We start from the raw sequence: 16,131 nt of genomic DNA on the forward strand, positions 1-16,131 counted from the left end.
TGAACCCCAGGTCGTGGAGCAGCTGAATTGTTTTGTAAGTGTGGTGAACACACTGGCTGTGCGAGTTGGCTTTTATGAGCCAGTCATCCAGGTATGGAAACACATGAATCCTGTTGTCTTTGGAAGGGTGCGGCTACTACTGTAAGACACTTTGTGAAGACCCTGGATGCTGTGGTAAGGAAGTCGTCCTGTTGAAGTAGTGGAAGTATTTGTTGTAGAGTGATCATGTTAAAGTGATCTGACTGTATGTAGAAATTGAGAGGTCTGAGGTCCAGTATTAGTCTGAGAGTAACGTCCTTTTTGGGGATTAGAAAGTACAGGGAGTAAACCCCTGTCCCTTGATGGTGAAGGGGAACTGGTTCTTTTGCATGCTTTTGAAGCAGTGAGAGAACTTCCTGTTTGAGCAGCGTTAGATGTTCCGTGGACTTGGGACGCTGTTTGGACGGTATGTTGGGGTGAGTTGCAGTAAGTTCCAGGCAGTAACCATACTGGATAATTTGTCTCACCCACTTGTTTGTAGTGATGGAGTTCCAGACAGGTAGGAACTGCTAGAGTCTTCCTCCGACCGGAGTGGAATGGTCTGGAGGGAGCAGAGGAAAGTCATTGTTTGGTAGTGGGGGAGGAACGATTGTTGTTACCTCAGCCTCGCCCTTTGTTATTATTCCCCCTGTACCCACCTCTGAAATATCCCCTTTTGGGAGATGTCTGTGTGGGGCTTTTGTAGGAGGAGGAAGCAGTGTCTGCACTGATGTTTTTGGATGCGCCCCTATAAAAGGAGCAACGAAAGGAGCCTGCTCTGCTCCCATAGCTTTTGCAGTGTCCGTGTCCTTTTTCATTTTTTCTAAAACTGTGTCTACAGCTGGACCAAACGGCTGATTCAAGATGGCAGTTTACACCTCTTGTTTAAAACCAGAAAAGTACAACCATGCATGTCTGCGTAGTAAGACACTGGTGTTGGCAGATCTAGATGCGGTGTCTGCTGCATCAAGGGCACATTTAATGGATGCATTTATAATTAATTTGCCCTCCTGAACCAGATCATGGGCTCGTTTGCTTGAAGCATCTTGAAGTTTAGACTCTTTGTCTGGAGGTGGAGCATCACCGGAGGTTTGAGAATTGGCACGTTTCCTTGCATTGGACACTACCAAAGAATCTAGAGGGAGTTGTCCTTTAATGTAGGTGGGATCATTTTGGGGATTTTCATATTTTTTTATCAATGCGGGATTGAGAATTCTGGTCCTGACAGGATCCTTGAAGATATCTGGTGCGTGTTTAATGACACCGTTGAGCATGGGCATTGTTTCTATTGTCCTTTGTGAGTGGGCAAAAGTCGACAGCCGGTTCCGGTCATCGCCGCGGGCCGCGGGGCCTTCCGACGACATTGGGGCCTACGGCTAATAGAAAGGACTCCATTAAAAAAATGCCCCCAGTGTGGATACAGCGACCATCACAAGGTCCCTCAATATAGTACTCATTTTGGAAGCCAAGAACATGTCCATTTTGCAAAATCCTGCTAGGTTAAGAGGCTTCTTCACAGCTAGGGCTTTCTGTTTGATCAGTCACTCACAGGAAAAAGTTCCTTTTTCTTCTTTTTTGGTTGATGTTTGTAGTGCCTGCCGGTGGTACACAGTTCGGTTGCCCCTATCCTTGTGGGGAGCTCGACACTCGAGCTAGCGACGCCACCAGCCTGGCAGACTTCTTCAAATGTAAGGCGGTATAGCTGGTGTTACCCCCCGGCTCTTCTTCTGTTCCCCTGCTAGTCTGGCACTCTGATAACAGCTGGAAGTAGGCCGGAGTAGGTGAGCAATGGTGAGAACATGGCGGTACTCTTATCCCTCACTTCACAAGACCACTGAGTTCAGGCCTGTGGCGTAGATGTTGCAGCAGTTCACTCATCTGTAAGAGGGGGAAGTTTTTGGAAGATGGTGCAATTGCACTCTAGGAACCCCAGGGGATTCCTCCATCCATCAAGGGCAATCTTGAGGAACTTTATGACCCCCAGAATTTTAGGATCTTTCTCTGGTGGGTTGCTGATGTGGCCCTTTATTTCAAGTGCACCAGTTTCCTCTTCCTTAGCAGCTGCTGATTGTAGGTTCCTGGACATGCCTTTGTGTCCAGCCCTGATGTTCTCCTGTGAGCTGGACCACATCCTCCTCACAGCAGACAACGCTCACTGTTTGCAATCCACAGTCAAGTAGTTTCTATGGGATTGTTTTGAGGTACCCATGTCTGGTTGGCATGAGATGCTGAACGTCTTCCTTTTTGTTCGTCAAAGGGAACAAAACTGAGAAAATCTCATCACTCAAGCGGATCTGAGACTTTTAGGTACAGACTTGAATGTCTCAATCAGCCTACATTCCGTGAACATGAGCTGTGCAGAGATGTCTGTAAGGGACCGTCATTTGGTTGGGGGTGGGGCGATTGCAGCACTGACAGTACCATACAAAACACAGGTGGTTAGGTACATGTTTATTTTTGCAGAGGTCGATGGACTCTCAAAGTGGGACTTAGACCACCATGTCTTGCCTGGTGGACCAGCGTAGACGAAAGAAGTGACGGTCAGCTTGCCCTAAAATAGAGCTGAAAGATCATCCCTTTGATCGGAGAGCCCTGTAGCAGACAGGCCCTCAGGTTGAATGCACAGCAAATCCTCTGAATCTAAAAAGAGGGAGGGGGGGCAATGAAGTTGGCGGGACGGAAACGCTACCAGTTTACGATGATGCTCCTGTTCCACCAAACAGTAAATGAAGCCCAATGTTTTCACTTACAGAATCTATGAATTCCATATTCCATTTCTCTTGGATGTGCTGTAAGCCTCACCCCTTTATCGTAATCATAGCGCAGGAACAAAGACAGAAATTGAGATTAAGAACTGTGTTATATCCTTCATAAGTAAGGCACAATGGCCGACCAGGTGGTCATTATCTGTCAACTTTACCCATTAAGCCGTGAAAATATGAGAATATCATAATCAGATGTGAATGAAAACTGACCCGGGAGCCTGCTCTGGGAATATCTCCTTGGTACTCATTTGTTGAACTGAGCCCATTTCTAAGTTTTTACACCATGACCGGTAATGGAACAATGATACAAGAAGAACATGATTTGCACAATAATAATCCTGCTTGAGGGCATTTGTCACATAACACAAAACTGCTTGCTCCAAAGCACACATCTTTCCTACTGCAGTACATTTGGTGAGTAGACGATGAGAACACAGTCCCCACGATTTGAAACCCAATGTGTATTGGGTATCAGCCCAGTTTTCTTAACACACAGGAACTAGCAGCTTTTAGCCTGATTTTAAGCTCTCCCAATCCTGGAAAAACCATGAACAGTGGAAAAAAAATCAAAATTACTGGTCACACTCACTGGTCAGGACTAAAAACCACGTCCCTTTCTTCCACTGGTACCAACTTCCTCACTAAACCAAACTGGTGTGGATGTGGTTCTCATGGCAGTGCCCACTGCCACTGTGTGTGGGGCCATTCGCGGATTGTGGATAGTGTTCATTAATACCATATTTTGGTAAAGTAGCAAAGCAGAGATTAGATGTTAAGTCTCCTAGTTGCATGGCTAAAAGATACCCACTAGATCATATCAGTGGAGGTGTTTTCCCATCCTAAATGAATGGTACACTTTCAGGGCCGAACTGGGAACCAAAACTGGTCCTGGCAAAGTGCTCAGCCGCCCCCCCCGCCTCCCCCCCCCCCCCCCCCGGGGAGTTGGCGGTGCAGCCGAGCTGTTTGCCAGTGCCGGTTTCGGCCGAGCTGTTTTCCAGTGCCGGTTTCAGAAGATTTAGTTACAGCGGACGATATTGCAGCTATGCTGACAAAACGGCCCTGTAACAAAATCGGCCCCCAGGGGCCCAAAACCGGCCCCCAACCATGGTGGCCCAACAGGGAAATGCCCGGTGCCAACTACGCCCAGTCTGGCCCTTCCACTCGACTACCACGTTATTTCTAAACACTCCCAATGTTTGCATATAGCGAAATAAAGACAGGAGATTGTGAGACTTTTTCTCTGAGGCCTAGGGAAGCTGGTGGTTACTCGGCAGTATCTGTGGTGGATACTGGTATTTAACATTGGTATCACAGGGCTTAAGATACCATTTATTTCCAATTGGATAGCAGAGTTATTCTGTTCCTAAACTTGACCCTCCAAGAGTAGTCAACACTAACTTCAGGTGATGGTAGATGTACTTGAACAAAGGTACACTATGACACACATCATGTATAATAAGCCTTCATATTTGGGAACTATATATTTTAGGGAACTATAGACCTGATGTAAACGAGAGTGGTATAGAATAGAAGCACACAATGCCCCCCCATTACTCATAGCCTCCTCCCAATAAACAGCTTCTGATGAGAAGGAAAGGAATGTACAAAGTGTCTCTATGTGCACAAAGCCATGTCATGTGAGTGTCTCTTATTCCTTTATCTCTCAATTGCTTTAAGGAGGCAAGAAGGTGGAAATGAACTAAGAACCGAGAACCCAACATAAAGTAGTTTCTATCCTGTCTTTATGATCATCAGAACTCTGTTTTGAGATGACATTCTGCCATTTCCCTAATTGCGCCACAGTTTTATCTACTGGAACCACAGATAAAGGAACAGCAGCTGCTTGGATGTTTTTTGAACTGCCCTCTGATTAAAGTGATTGACCTTGGAGGATGGAGACTCAATAAAACTCTTTAATGCAGATTCTCCACTGATGCGAAGTGTTGGCGCGCTCTTCCCCTTACATTAATGGGCCATGGGGCGCTATTCAAGGTGATGACGCTCCCACGACTAACATATGCAATTCAGAACACACCCTATGAGATCCCCAAGTTTTTTTTCCCAAATTCGACTCTGAATTGAGGACACTACGTTGGAAGGGTGGAGCGCAGCAAATAGCCCTAAGTAAATTACAAAAATTACAAAATGCGGTCTACCAAGGGGGACTGGGGATACCGAACGTCAGGGCCTTTTACTGGGCCTCCCAGCTGCTGTGCATCAATGACTGGGCTTTCTCTGATGGATCAGAACCAGCATACGGGGTGACAGAGTAGCGATGGGATCTGGGGGATATCCTTCCCTTCTATTCCACAAAATGAAATCGAGCGGCCTGCCACCCCACAAACTCACGGTGGTTACTGTGTGGCGAGTAACTACTAAGTTCCTATGGTGGGAAGGGAAACTAACGGGGATGACCCCACTCTGGTATAGGGACCAACTTACAGAAGTGGGCCGACTCAAGGACTTTGAAAAGTGGAAGCTGCTTGGCCTGGACGACGTCTGGAGAGGGAAGGCATAAATCACTTACACAACACTACACCAGGAATATGACATGGAACAGGGGGAGTGGCTCAGATATATCCAACTGGGACATGCCTTAAGACATTATATACGTAAAGGAGAAGTGCCTTAAGACGCATCCTCGTTAGAAAATAGACTACTTACTGACCCCTTGACTGAGAAGGCAATCCTCACTAATATACAAACAAATCATTAACAATTCCCCCGATCACCTTATGACACTAAAAGCCGATTGGGAGGGTGATATAGGCCATGTGGTTAACGAAGATTGTATGGAGGCCCTCCAGGGTCCTCGGGAACTAGCGATTTGTGCCAAATTCCGTTTGATCCAGCTAAAAGTCCTTCAAGAGTATATTACCCCAGGCCACTACTGCACAGATTGGGCTGAGCAGAGAGTGGGCTTCGCCAGAGAGGCTGCGGACAAGAGGGTTCGTTCCTGCATTAATTGTGGACGTGCCCAATGGTGCAGAGTTATTGGACTCAAATAAGATATATTATGGCCAGGGGTGTGGGTGTAGCAGTCCCACTTGACCCCAAGTGGTTCGGATAATTTCAGGAGACAAGGATTGGGCTAGGTATATGAGGCTGTGGTTAACCCAGGCAGTCGCGGTCGCCAAGCGCAGCATCGCGAAACACTGGGGTGCCGCAAACCCTCCCAGGGTATCTCACTTGGAAACCGACCTAGACTGGTGTCAACATTCAAGAGGGTGCCCCGGGAAATGAGAGAAGGCCCCTGGAGAGCATTCTGAAGTTTGTAGAGAACAGGGCGTGGGGGGGGGGGACTTTTGTTAGCTAGGTTCAAAGTGTTAATTTGCCAATGACCCTTATTCATTCATTAACATGTAACCACAGTACGACTCTGATCTTTGAACTGTACTGTGTATCTACCATGTTGTGCACAGTGCAAAACAATAAAAAGATTTTTTTTTTAAAAAAGACTCTCCAATGCGGTTCTTGAATTTCCTCTTTAAGTTCTGTTTTGAAGCATATGCAATAGACTGGGTGATACAGAGGGAACTCCATGGTGACAGAATTTGAAATGCACAAGCATATTTCAGACTCAACCATTAACTTCAAGGATGTTGACCACCAGTATTTACTTTTAAATTCCTGAGGGTTATCAAGGTGATAGTAGTACAGAAACATCACCTGTCATATGCTAGGAAATTAACAAAGGTTTTCTGAGCCCTACTAGCTGCAGTTATACCTTTCATTTTGTATTCTATGTCCAAACTGTTAATATGTCCATTCTGACTAAGCCAGTAACTCAAAACTATCACGTACAGCACTGCATTTAAGAGCAGCTTTCAATTTTTTATCTTCACACTCATCGTTATGTGGTAGGACATAAGCAATGTTATCACTAGAAGTGAAACTAGGAAATAACTTTCTGATATTTTGTTTCTAGACAGCTGTGTGTAATGCTAATTTGCAAAGATAAATGTCACGTTTAAAGAGTTACAAGGAATAGAGAGACTATTAACATTTGAGTGAACCTATAATAAAGAGGCCCGTCCAACATAGTGCCACTTTGTAGACCTCATGGAGAGTGCAAGAAATGGTCTCAGAGCTTTGCCTAAATATTGTAAGCCTTACAAATAAAGTTGATCATATACTTTCTTGGGACTTCTGGAACTCTTTTGAAGTCTTTTGTTTTGTCGACTCAATTAATAAAAATATTATTTTGTCTCAGGTCCATTGTACTTCCTATCTCTTCTTAGGTCCTCCAGTGCAAAACACGCTGTGCAAATAGGTGCTTCTAGGAACCTCAAGGCCAAACAACAGCAGCACACATAATATTGCCTCAAATAAGCGCATAGCCAATGTTGCATTCTTAATTAATATTTATTTTACACAGAAAAATATTCAACAAAAACATTTAAAAATTATCTATACATGGATTTTATTGCATTAAAAATAAGTAACAAAGAGACAGCTATCGATATACAAAAGGCACAATTTTAAGGTGTTCGCATACCTTAAATTGGGAAATCAACTAATCAATATCCAGCTTGCCCAGTTACCATTTAAATTAAAGACTGCCTTTATTAAGTCCTGTTGAGCATGAGGCAGTAGTGCATGATTTTATTTAGTACGAATAAATCACATAAAATATATATTTCTTTACAGCGATCATCTGGTGACTTTACTGTTAATTTTACCTATAAAACTTTATTATAAATTTCACAATAGTTTACTTTACATTTGACAGGTATCAGAAATCTAGTTCAATATTTAAAAACTAAAAAAAATCTGTCAGAAAATAACCTTTACAAGAAGGAATTATTTTATGCGTTCAACTATGTTGCTTGCGTTAAACGCTTTCACTCTCGATAAAAGGGATTCTAAAATTAATTTGAGCAAACAAGGGTTATGTCACTGAAGCCATGTTGTCTTCTGCCTACTTTTGAAACAAATCAAAGGGGGTGAACATTGCACGTCTACAAAGACATCAACTGAAAGTACCTACACCACAGACCAGGAAGTGTTTCAGATAGTTTACATGTTTTCTACGGCAGTAACGAACAACATAAAAGGCACAAGAATACATTCGTCTGGACAGTTTTGGTTTCAGTTCTTTCTTGTTGTAATCAAAGATTATGGAGAAGGACCTTTGATCATTCCTTTTGAAAGTTTTGGACATCCTGATAGCCCCTTGTGATGTTGGTCCTGAGCGCTCTACTCTTCATTTACCGTAGAACTTCTTGTTCAGCAAGAATATAAGCAAGTTAACGTTCACTTTTGCTTTGTCAAAAATCTTCATGACGGCCACACCTTCGTATTGCATCTGCAACAAATCCTGAAAAGAAACACAGTTGTCCCATAAGACATTGAACAGTGTTGAAATTTTGAACTGGTGTACAAAACCTCAGAGATCTAAAATATTACATGTGAATTCAGATACTTTAAAGGTTTGTATTACTCTTTTCATGCTTGAGATGTAGAGAAAGAGGACAGGCAGCTATACACATCTGGACATCAGTTCGATGATGAGGCATTCAGATGACTCCTTGTTTCAAACACCACATTCTACAAACATTTGCATTAGCTAGACACTATTTATATTGCATAAATGTTGGGGCATATTCACAAAAATGTAGCAGAAGTACATTCTGATTTTTAAATCTACGCCTCATTGTAGTTTTACAACTTTCATAATTCATGAATCCAAATGAAGACAGCATGAAAAGATGCACCAGGTGTAGGCTTCCATGTGGATTCCATATGAAAGAACATGACTTTAAAGTTTATCAGTATCATATTTTTTAACACTGTAGGGGAAACATGTTACCCCATATTTGGAGAGATCAGTTCCCCCTCCCGCCTTGCATAGGGATTTACATCAGCCCCTGGCTAGGGCAAACATCCTACCATTCGCAGGGTGGAAAGGAGAATGCAAGCAGTTTCAAAACACCATAAAAGTACTTGTCTCAGAGTTCACAACCTTTCAAAGTTAACCACACATTGGAGAATCAAGGAACACCTATGATCACACTGTGAGTGGGCTTTACAGGTGCAGAGATCCCCATACTTGTGGTGGAGATTTCTACCCCTTAAAAAAAGGTTTATCCCTACCAGGAATCTCTTTGTAAAGTCCTTGGAATCATAAGTAAGGTAAAAACATGTTTATGATCGAATTTACCTCCATTTTGATCCATCTATGTCTGATGGCGGTCTAAGCCAAGCTTCTAATCTATAATGATTATTTCTATCTTCAATCGGTGACTTACTCTGGCTCCTTCTGATCTTTCAGTTTCTTCCTGTGTTTCAGATATAATAAGCTTGCCTGATCTCTTTTACAAAAAACTCCCACCAGTAATTCTGCTCTCACTCTGGCTCACTGCTTGCCTGACATTTGCTTGTATCTTTCCTATCACTAATCCAATTCTAAGTTTCCTGCATTGCCCTCAGCGGGCGAGCAGCTCACAAGTCTAATGGGCAACCAGCTCTCCTTATATCCTTATATGCAAATGTCCTTTTTGTAGCAAATGGGAGTCCTATGCAAATATGGGTAGCACATAATTGCACTCAGAAACCTTTGAATATGACCTGCATCTTTAATCTGGTGAAGTCATTAACTGCGCGTGTGATTTTACCTGGAAATGAAGCTGCACCTTTTCCATTTCGACACCCAAGAATTTTGCTTTAATTTCAAAATCTCCCACTTCTTCACCAGGGGTGATATCGAATAATACATTTTTGAACCTAAGAAGAATAAGAATACATTCATTTCACACATGTATTTTTTTAAATGACAATGATATTCCAAAGTTAAGATGTGGACTTGATGAGACAACAGCCACAGGTCTACATATTATGTAAAGCTCATTATCAGTGAAATTAGCTAAAAGTACTTACAATCATTGCAGTGAAGCACACACATGGTTTATCAGCATTAGCAGTTGTTTCAGATAATCCAACAATAAAAGCCACATGTTTTTACTTTGCAACTCATGCTAAAAATATTGTCAAATAAATACAGAAATAATTTTACTAAACAATTACCCTGAATTTCTGATTAGGCTCAACAGTCCATTACATAGGACCAACCTAAAATGATGCGGAGAATTTAAAAAAAAGTATGATTACAGTATCGGAGTACACTGGGTGCTACCTTTCCTTACAGAGTTGGAGAAATCAAAAACATCTGCAACCATGAACAACATGCAAGAATCCACATACACATAGACAGGCAACAGTTTACCTGAGGCAGAACACTCAACATCCATCACAGCGTCAATATGCCAGTCTACCAATAAGTTGGCCCCAACAGAACTCGCCATGTAGTTACACCGTATCAGATGCGCATCTGTCCAACGGAGCACTTGAGGCAAAACAAGTTTCATATTTAAACACAGTTCAAAGATGCAACAAGACCAGCACTGAGAAACCCAAAGTATATCTAATCACTGGGCAAAGACCATGTTAGCATCTTAAGGTATGTGTAGAAATTGATAAAGGCCTTTAATAGACCACTCAGATACAACAATCACACCTACATCTCACTGAACACAACACTACGACCCTACCAGAGATGACCAAACCACAATACCCAGAACATAGAGCCTGGTTTGTGACGGAAAGCCTTAAATCATGTGGTGGGGCACCTCAAGTCAGATTGCATTTCTACACTTCAAGATTTTACATTGACGTACTGAAAGCTGTACAAAGGCCAACCACTTAACAAGATAATAGACAGTAAAAATGCCAGAGCATTACAGGCGCAGCAAATATTGAAACAAGAAATTCTCTACAGCTGATAGATACATTTATATTTATTAGGCGCACAAATAATTCTCGAGGGGCTCTCTAGGCACCGAAGCCGTCAGATACAGGTCACAATTCCATAAGATGATTAAAGGTGGAACAGCCATGTTTCTAGGAGTTTCTTGAAAGAGATTAAGTCCGAGCAAGAATGAAGAGGCAAAGGTAGATGATTCCAGTGTTTGGGAGCTAAAAAGGAAAAGGAGCAGCCACCATATCTGGCTGTACGGATACATTTAGAGCATAGCAATAGTAGCTCACTGGATCGGAGTCAGCATGCCGGGATATATGGCTGCAGTTTGTTTTGAAGATAACATCGTCCCTTCCCATGCAGTAATTTAAATACCAAACACATAAGTTCAAAGAGCGCACGCTTTTTATGGGAAGCCAATGAAACAAACGTAATAAAGGTTCTGATGGAGATCACGAAGGAAGATTACAGACGTGGGGCGCTGCCGTGTTCTGTATTACCTGAAGTCTGGAAAAGAGGCCATCATTCATTGCGACCATAAGGGAATTCCCATAGTCCAGGCAGCTCACTATCAACACCTGAACTAGGGTTTCCCTGGCATGCAGAGTGTGCCTTAAAAACATGAATGTGAGTGACCTTGTGTAATGTAACTGGTGCTCATATAAAGAGCACTATTACCTTCGCGTTGAATTTGTGCGATATAAAACTACAAGAAAGGTTGCTGCTTTCAAACTACGACTACAGGAAGAGAAGGGGGAGCCACGTACCACTTCTACACATCTCACAGAGGCAACCACTACCTGGAATACCCCTGTTGGTTACTTCATGAATTATGTCCCCCACACGCTTTATTTATAGGTATCACCTTATTACTTAATGATTGTGGATAAGGCTAAAAGGAATGTTCGCAATTTCTACCATGTTGATTAGCAGTGATGCCACCTTACTTATTATCTGCAGGGCTAATTAGTACCAGAATCTTATCACATGGAAACCACCGGGCATACATTTCCATGTGGATTTCCTATGATATGCCATTATTTTAAAGTTTCAGAGCTGTATCATAACTTTAATATTTTTCTCTGTGAAGAAACCCTTTCCTTGACACCACATGCATTTTGGGCAATGTTCCGGTAAAATAACCAAACACTGACACGGCTCAACTTGTGTGAGCTTTTTATGTGAACATGTAATTAAAAGACACGGTTAAACAGCTCCTTCTTTAACAAACAAAAGGTCCATGCGTTCTAAGAGTAGAGCAAAACTTTTGCAGCTATAGCTCTTTACAGGACCAATTCACAGACTGAGTATGACGTATCAGTGCGGAATCCCGGGGGAATGGCAGAACACTGTAAATGGATTTTAAAAAAAACTTTTCAAACATTCTCGGCATCATTGGGACAAAAACACATGCCTCCATGAAACCATGACTACAAAAAGCTCTGCAATGCCATTCTTGGAGTAGAAATGCTACACATACGAACCTATTAGAAGGCGACGTTGAATCAGTACCTAAAGCTGAATACGAACAAAAGACAACAAGTGTCACACCTAAAATCAGTTTTCATTTGAAGCATTGCTTTGTTGGATAGAGTGGGAAGCACTGGGAATCCTCCAATGGACTATCCTGGGGTATAAAAAAGTTTATTAAAAAGAGAGCCCACTTCATCATTTGTGTACGCAATCGTTTCCAGCAGCTCCTATGCACATTTAGCTAGTAGTGGGTTGCCCAAGCCTTGCCTCTTGGGGAAGGAGCTCAGGGATTTCTATGGCGATAGATGTCGGTCTTTTCAGTGCCTAATTTATTCCACCTTAGATATTCATTGCTAAAGATAGCTTCATCTATTTCGGAGAGAAACATGAGAAAAACAAGTTTCTGGAATTTTTTCACACAATGAGACTCCTCTGTGTGCGCTGTGATGCTGGGAAAGAAGAGTTTTTTCAAAGTGTAATTAGACATTGTTTGTTGGAGTACTTTGAATCCTTGGCAGCATAGAGTAAGTAAGGGTCTTATTAAGAACAGATGAGAAGATTAAATCCTCTGGCTGAACACAACAAGCTTCATCTTTTCCACTTAAGGCCATCTATGATTCGCACAGAAGCATTTGTGTCTCAACTGAACTTCAATGCAATGAGGCGGAGGACTAAGGTCACCAATATACAACTCTGTTCCTCTCTGAAAGCGTAGCTCTGGCCCAGTTGTGCACAACGAATAGTTAAGTTGCCTGTGCAGCTGTACAAACTTCATAACTCTGAAAGGACGATGTTTTGAAACGAAGAGCCAAGTGTACTTTCTGGCAGGACATCAATGCTACATTAACACCACTGCCATAAAACAACAGTAAACACAATGTTCAGAAGTTACGAAGCAAAATTAAACAATTTATACTCAGAAAAATTTAACATAACATGATTCCAGTTGTATCCCGAGGAGAAAATGAAGTCATACGAATGGAAGCCTTTGCCCCCTTGAGGTATCCCGTAACGATGAGTCCTAATTCCAATGCGTTAAAGGAGATGGCGAGATAGGCTCTCACTTTAAGTGCCATTTAAAAGACGGATAGCAACAAAAAAAAAAAAACCAATTATGTTTCGTTTAATATGACAATTGTAAAAATAAGAAAACACCAGAAGTGCAGAGTTGAATTTTTAAAGCTATAACGTTATACACTCTTAAGACAAGTCAGACAAAAAAAGAATAGACGAAAAGGTATTTCTCTATAAACAGCTCTTCTCAGTTGTTTATGCATCTTCCAAATAATGGTGCACTCCTGACTGCATGCCCCCATACTCACTGATTGGTTTGAAGACCTTCGATTTCTAGAACCACGCCTTTCTCGTGTAACCTAGAACCTGTGTATCGCAGGGACTGCGCTTTGATTTTCTTGCTGCCCTTCCCTTCTCCTTTTCCGTCTACTTTAATCGACCTCCTTGAGTTCCTGAAAGTAAAAGTTGTATTTTTTACAACTGTTTAAACTGCATGCATGGTTTGAAAACATATAAACGAAATTAACAATTTCATATTTTGATTTACTTCATTAGTATACTTCAAATGACATTTTCTAGAGATGTTTCAAAAAACAGTTCATGACAGATGAGAAAAGACACTGATAAAAATCAGTATAAAAAAAATTATTACCACAGAAGTTAAAAGGGTGTCAATATTTAAAGCAAGGAAAGGTGTATTTTAAGTTAAAGGGTAGGGGAGTGGGGTATAGAAGATAACGAATGGGGCATTGCACTCTGAGGGAAATTAGCACTGAAATGAACGTTGTTTGGTTTGAAGTTACAAGTGGCAGCTGACAATTTTTGGAAAATTAAGAAAGGCTTCTAATTACATATAGTTTGTGGTTTGGTAAAGGGGGTTAAAAAGTCAACAATTAATTTGATGCTTAATATATTCTTTCATAGTTCTAAATCGTTTCAGAAAGTATCTTGCATGTGGCTCTCTCGCAACTAATATTATCAGTCTCTAGCCAAATCTTATTCATCAATAGAAATTCTTCTTAGTCAAAACTGGCTGCTTACTTGTATCATTCCAGAGACACTCTTCATTAAGAGCTAGAAAAAGACCCAGTTGTACAGATCCCTCCTTAGTTCCTAGCACAGTTTGAGGGCATTAATGGGAAAAGTGTGTTTTCTATGTTAAGCTAGGGATGGGATCCTCTATTACATACCCTAGTTATTTTTTTTAAATCTCACTGTGCAGCTCAAAGACTAGCTGCTGAGTTATACCTGGATTTCATCCGGGCCCGGTGACCAGAGCCCACACATTCAGAGGTCTAGTGTTGCTACATGTCCCTTTGTATGGTGGTTGTGTTATCAGAGGTAAAGGTCAACTAGGAATTTGAGAAAAGGGAAAGGGGCTAGACTAGATGCTTGTGTAGCTGAATGTTAACGTACTTGATTGCAACTGTGACCCTTTGGACAGGATACTGGTGTCTAGATCTCAACGGCCTCTTCTTTCTTTGCGGATAACAGTGTGATTTGGATACCACAGGTTTATTACTGCCGAATAGCTGAAAGCTATTCACAACAGACGTTTGCCTTCTCTCAATAGAACATTTCAGAAGGGTTCTCTTCTATCCACAGTGGTTAGAATTTCAGTATTTGTCTTAATTATTTATTTATTTTGTGTTTTATAGAGTGCGAACTTGAACTGTTAGGGTATCAGAGCGCTTTACAAAGTCATAGAGTTGTACAAAAGGCATGGAATCACGAGAGTATACCATAGATAGGGATGGTGGGGGGTGATGAGTACAAGGGGGAAGGAAGGACGCAAAGTACAGTTAACAGTACAGTTGCTGAGGACTCAAGAGGGATGGAAGGATACAAAGTACAGTTAACATTACAGTTGCTGAAGACAGGCCCCAGGTTCCTTGGTGGGGCGAAAGGTCGACGGAAGGAGGCAATAGTCTCTGTGGAGGTTGAGGACAGGGTTTTAGACGAGGAATTTACTCATAAGGAAGGATTTGGCCTCCTTTTTTAAATGAGCAATAGAGGGGATTTTTCTGATGGCGGTTGGGAGGGAGTTCCATATTCTTAGCGAACGCTCGATTATAAGTTTTTTTTTTTGTTTAAAGTGTGCCGGCTAAAATAGGAAAGCTATCAAGCAGGTTCTCCCTATTTATCTCAAAGTTATCATCTGTTGGATCTGTGTGGGTAGGCCAGGCGCTCACTGTTAAGGGCTCTTAGTTTAATTTTTCATATTAATACCAGAGGGCGTTTCTTAATGCACCCAATCAAATGTTGCGAGGTCCGATAGAACTCTTATTGTAGGTCATATTGTCAGAAACTAGTTGAGGAATTCAACAAGCCAATATGACTAGAAATACAAAGCCTGGAACCATATTCTCATAAGGTTCGCAGAGATTCTAACTTCTTCTAGCACTTTTCAGTATGATCTGTATTCAGAGACAGATTCTTGCCTAGTCTCTCCAGGGTATTTCCAATGTTAACATTTTCAAAATCCTGCCAGAACCTAGAGCATCGATAATTCCCTTTATTACAGGAAACACCAACTACTTGATACTTACTGACAATTATCAATGGGAGCAATACATAAAGATGCCCTAATGAAGAAGCAAATATCACACGAAAGACCACGTTGTAGAATACAAATCCCAGAGAAAACCACTTTTCATTAAATCAGGAGTTACGCTCCACTGTACTGGATAGAACGTAACTATAAAGAAACCAGCTAGATAATTAGTTCATTTAGTGATTAAGTGACAATGGGGTTCGATCTACCCACCTATCTTCCAGGAAGATCTCACCTATGACATCACATTGATAAGATTATTGAAAACACCTAGGATTTGTATTCAACATGCCCATCTGAAATGGTGAAATCTCAACACAGCTTGAACAGATGAGAACAAGGGGGAAACACCCATTACATCCCGCGACTTTTACATCGCATTGTTGTTGGCATCGCAGCCTTTTAGTGCGCATGCTACAACGGCGCGATGGCATTAACATCGCATGCAATTACAACGCATGCGATGTTAACATGCCATTACAACGCAAGAAAATGCGACTTTCCTAAAAATAGAACTTTTAAGGATGCAAACGGAAACGGGCTAACATTTA

General features: G+C 41.8%; 1 protein-coding gene across 2 annotated transcripts in view; it reads right to left on the bottom strand.

Moving 5' to 3' along the window:
* Nucleotides 1–7,129: 7,129 nt before the first annotated feature.
* Nucleotides 7,130–16,131, bottom strand: part of IQGAP2 (IQ motif containing GTPase activating protein 2) — a 1,127,142-nt gene continuing 1,118,140 nt past the window's right edge. For both annotated transcript variants that reach the window (XM_078675224.1, XM_078675225.1), the window contains 3 exons: nt 13,335–13,478; nt 9,401–9,509; nt 7,130–8,103 (listed from right to left, as the gene is read on the bottom strand). In XM_078675224.1, the coding sequence (XP_078531350.1) occupies nt 7,990–8,103; nt 9,401–9,509; nt 13,335–13,478 (367 nt within the window). In that variant the 3' untranslated portion in view covers nt 7,130–7,989. The remainder of the gene's footprint in view (nt 8,104–9,400; nt 9,510–13,334; nt 13,479–16,131) is intronic.

Source organism: Lissotriton helveticus, chromosome 2_1, assembly GCF_964261635.1.
Source record: "Lissotriton helveticus chromosome 2_1, aLisHel1.1, whole genome shotgun sequence".
NCBI classification, from domain to species: Eukaryota; Metazoa; Chordata; class Amphibia; order Caudata; family Salamandridae; genus Lissotriton; species Lissotriton helveticus.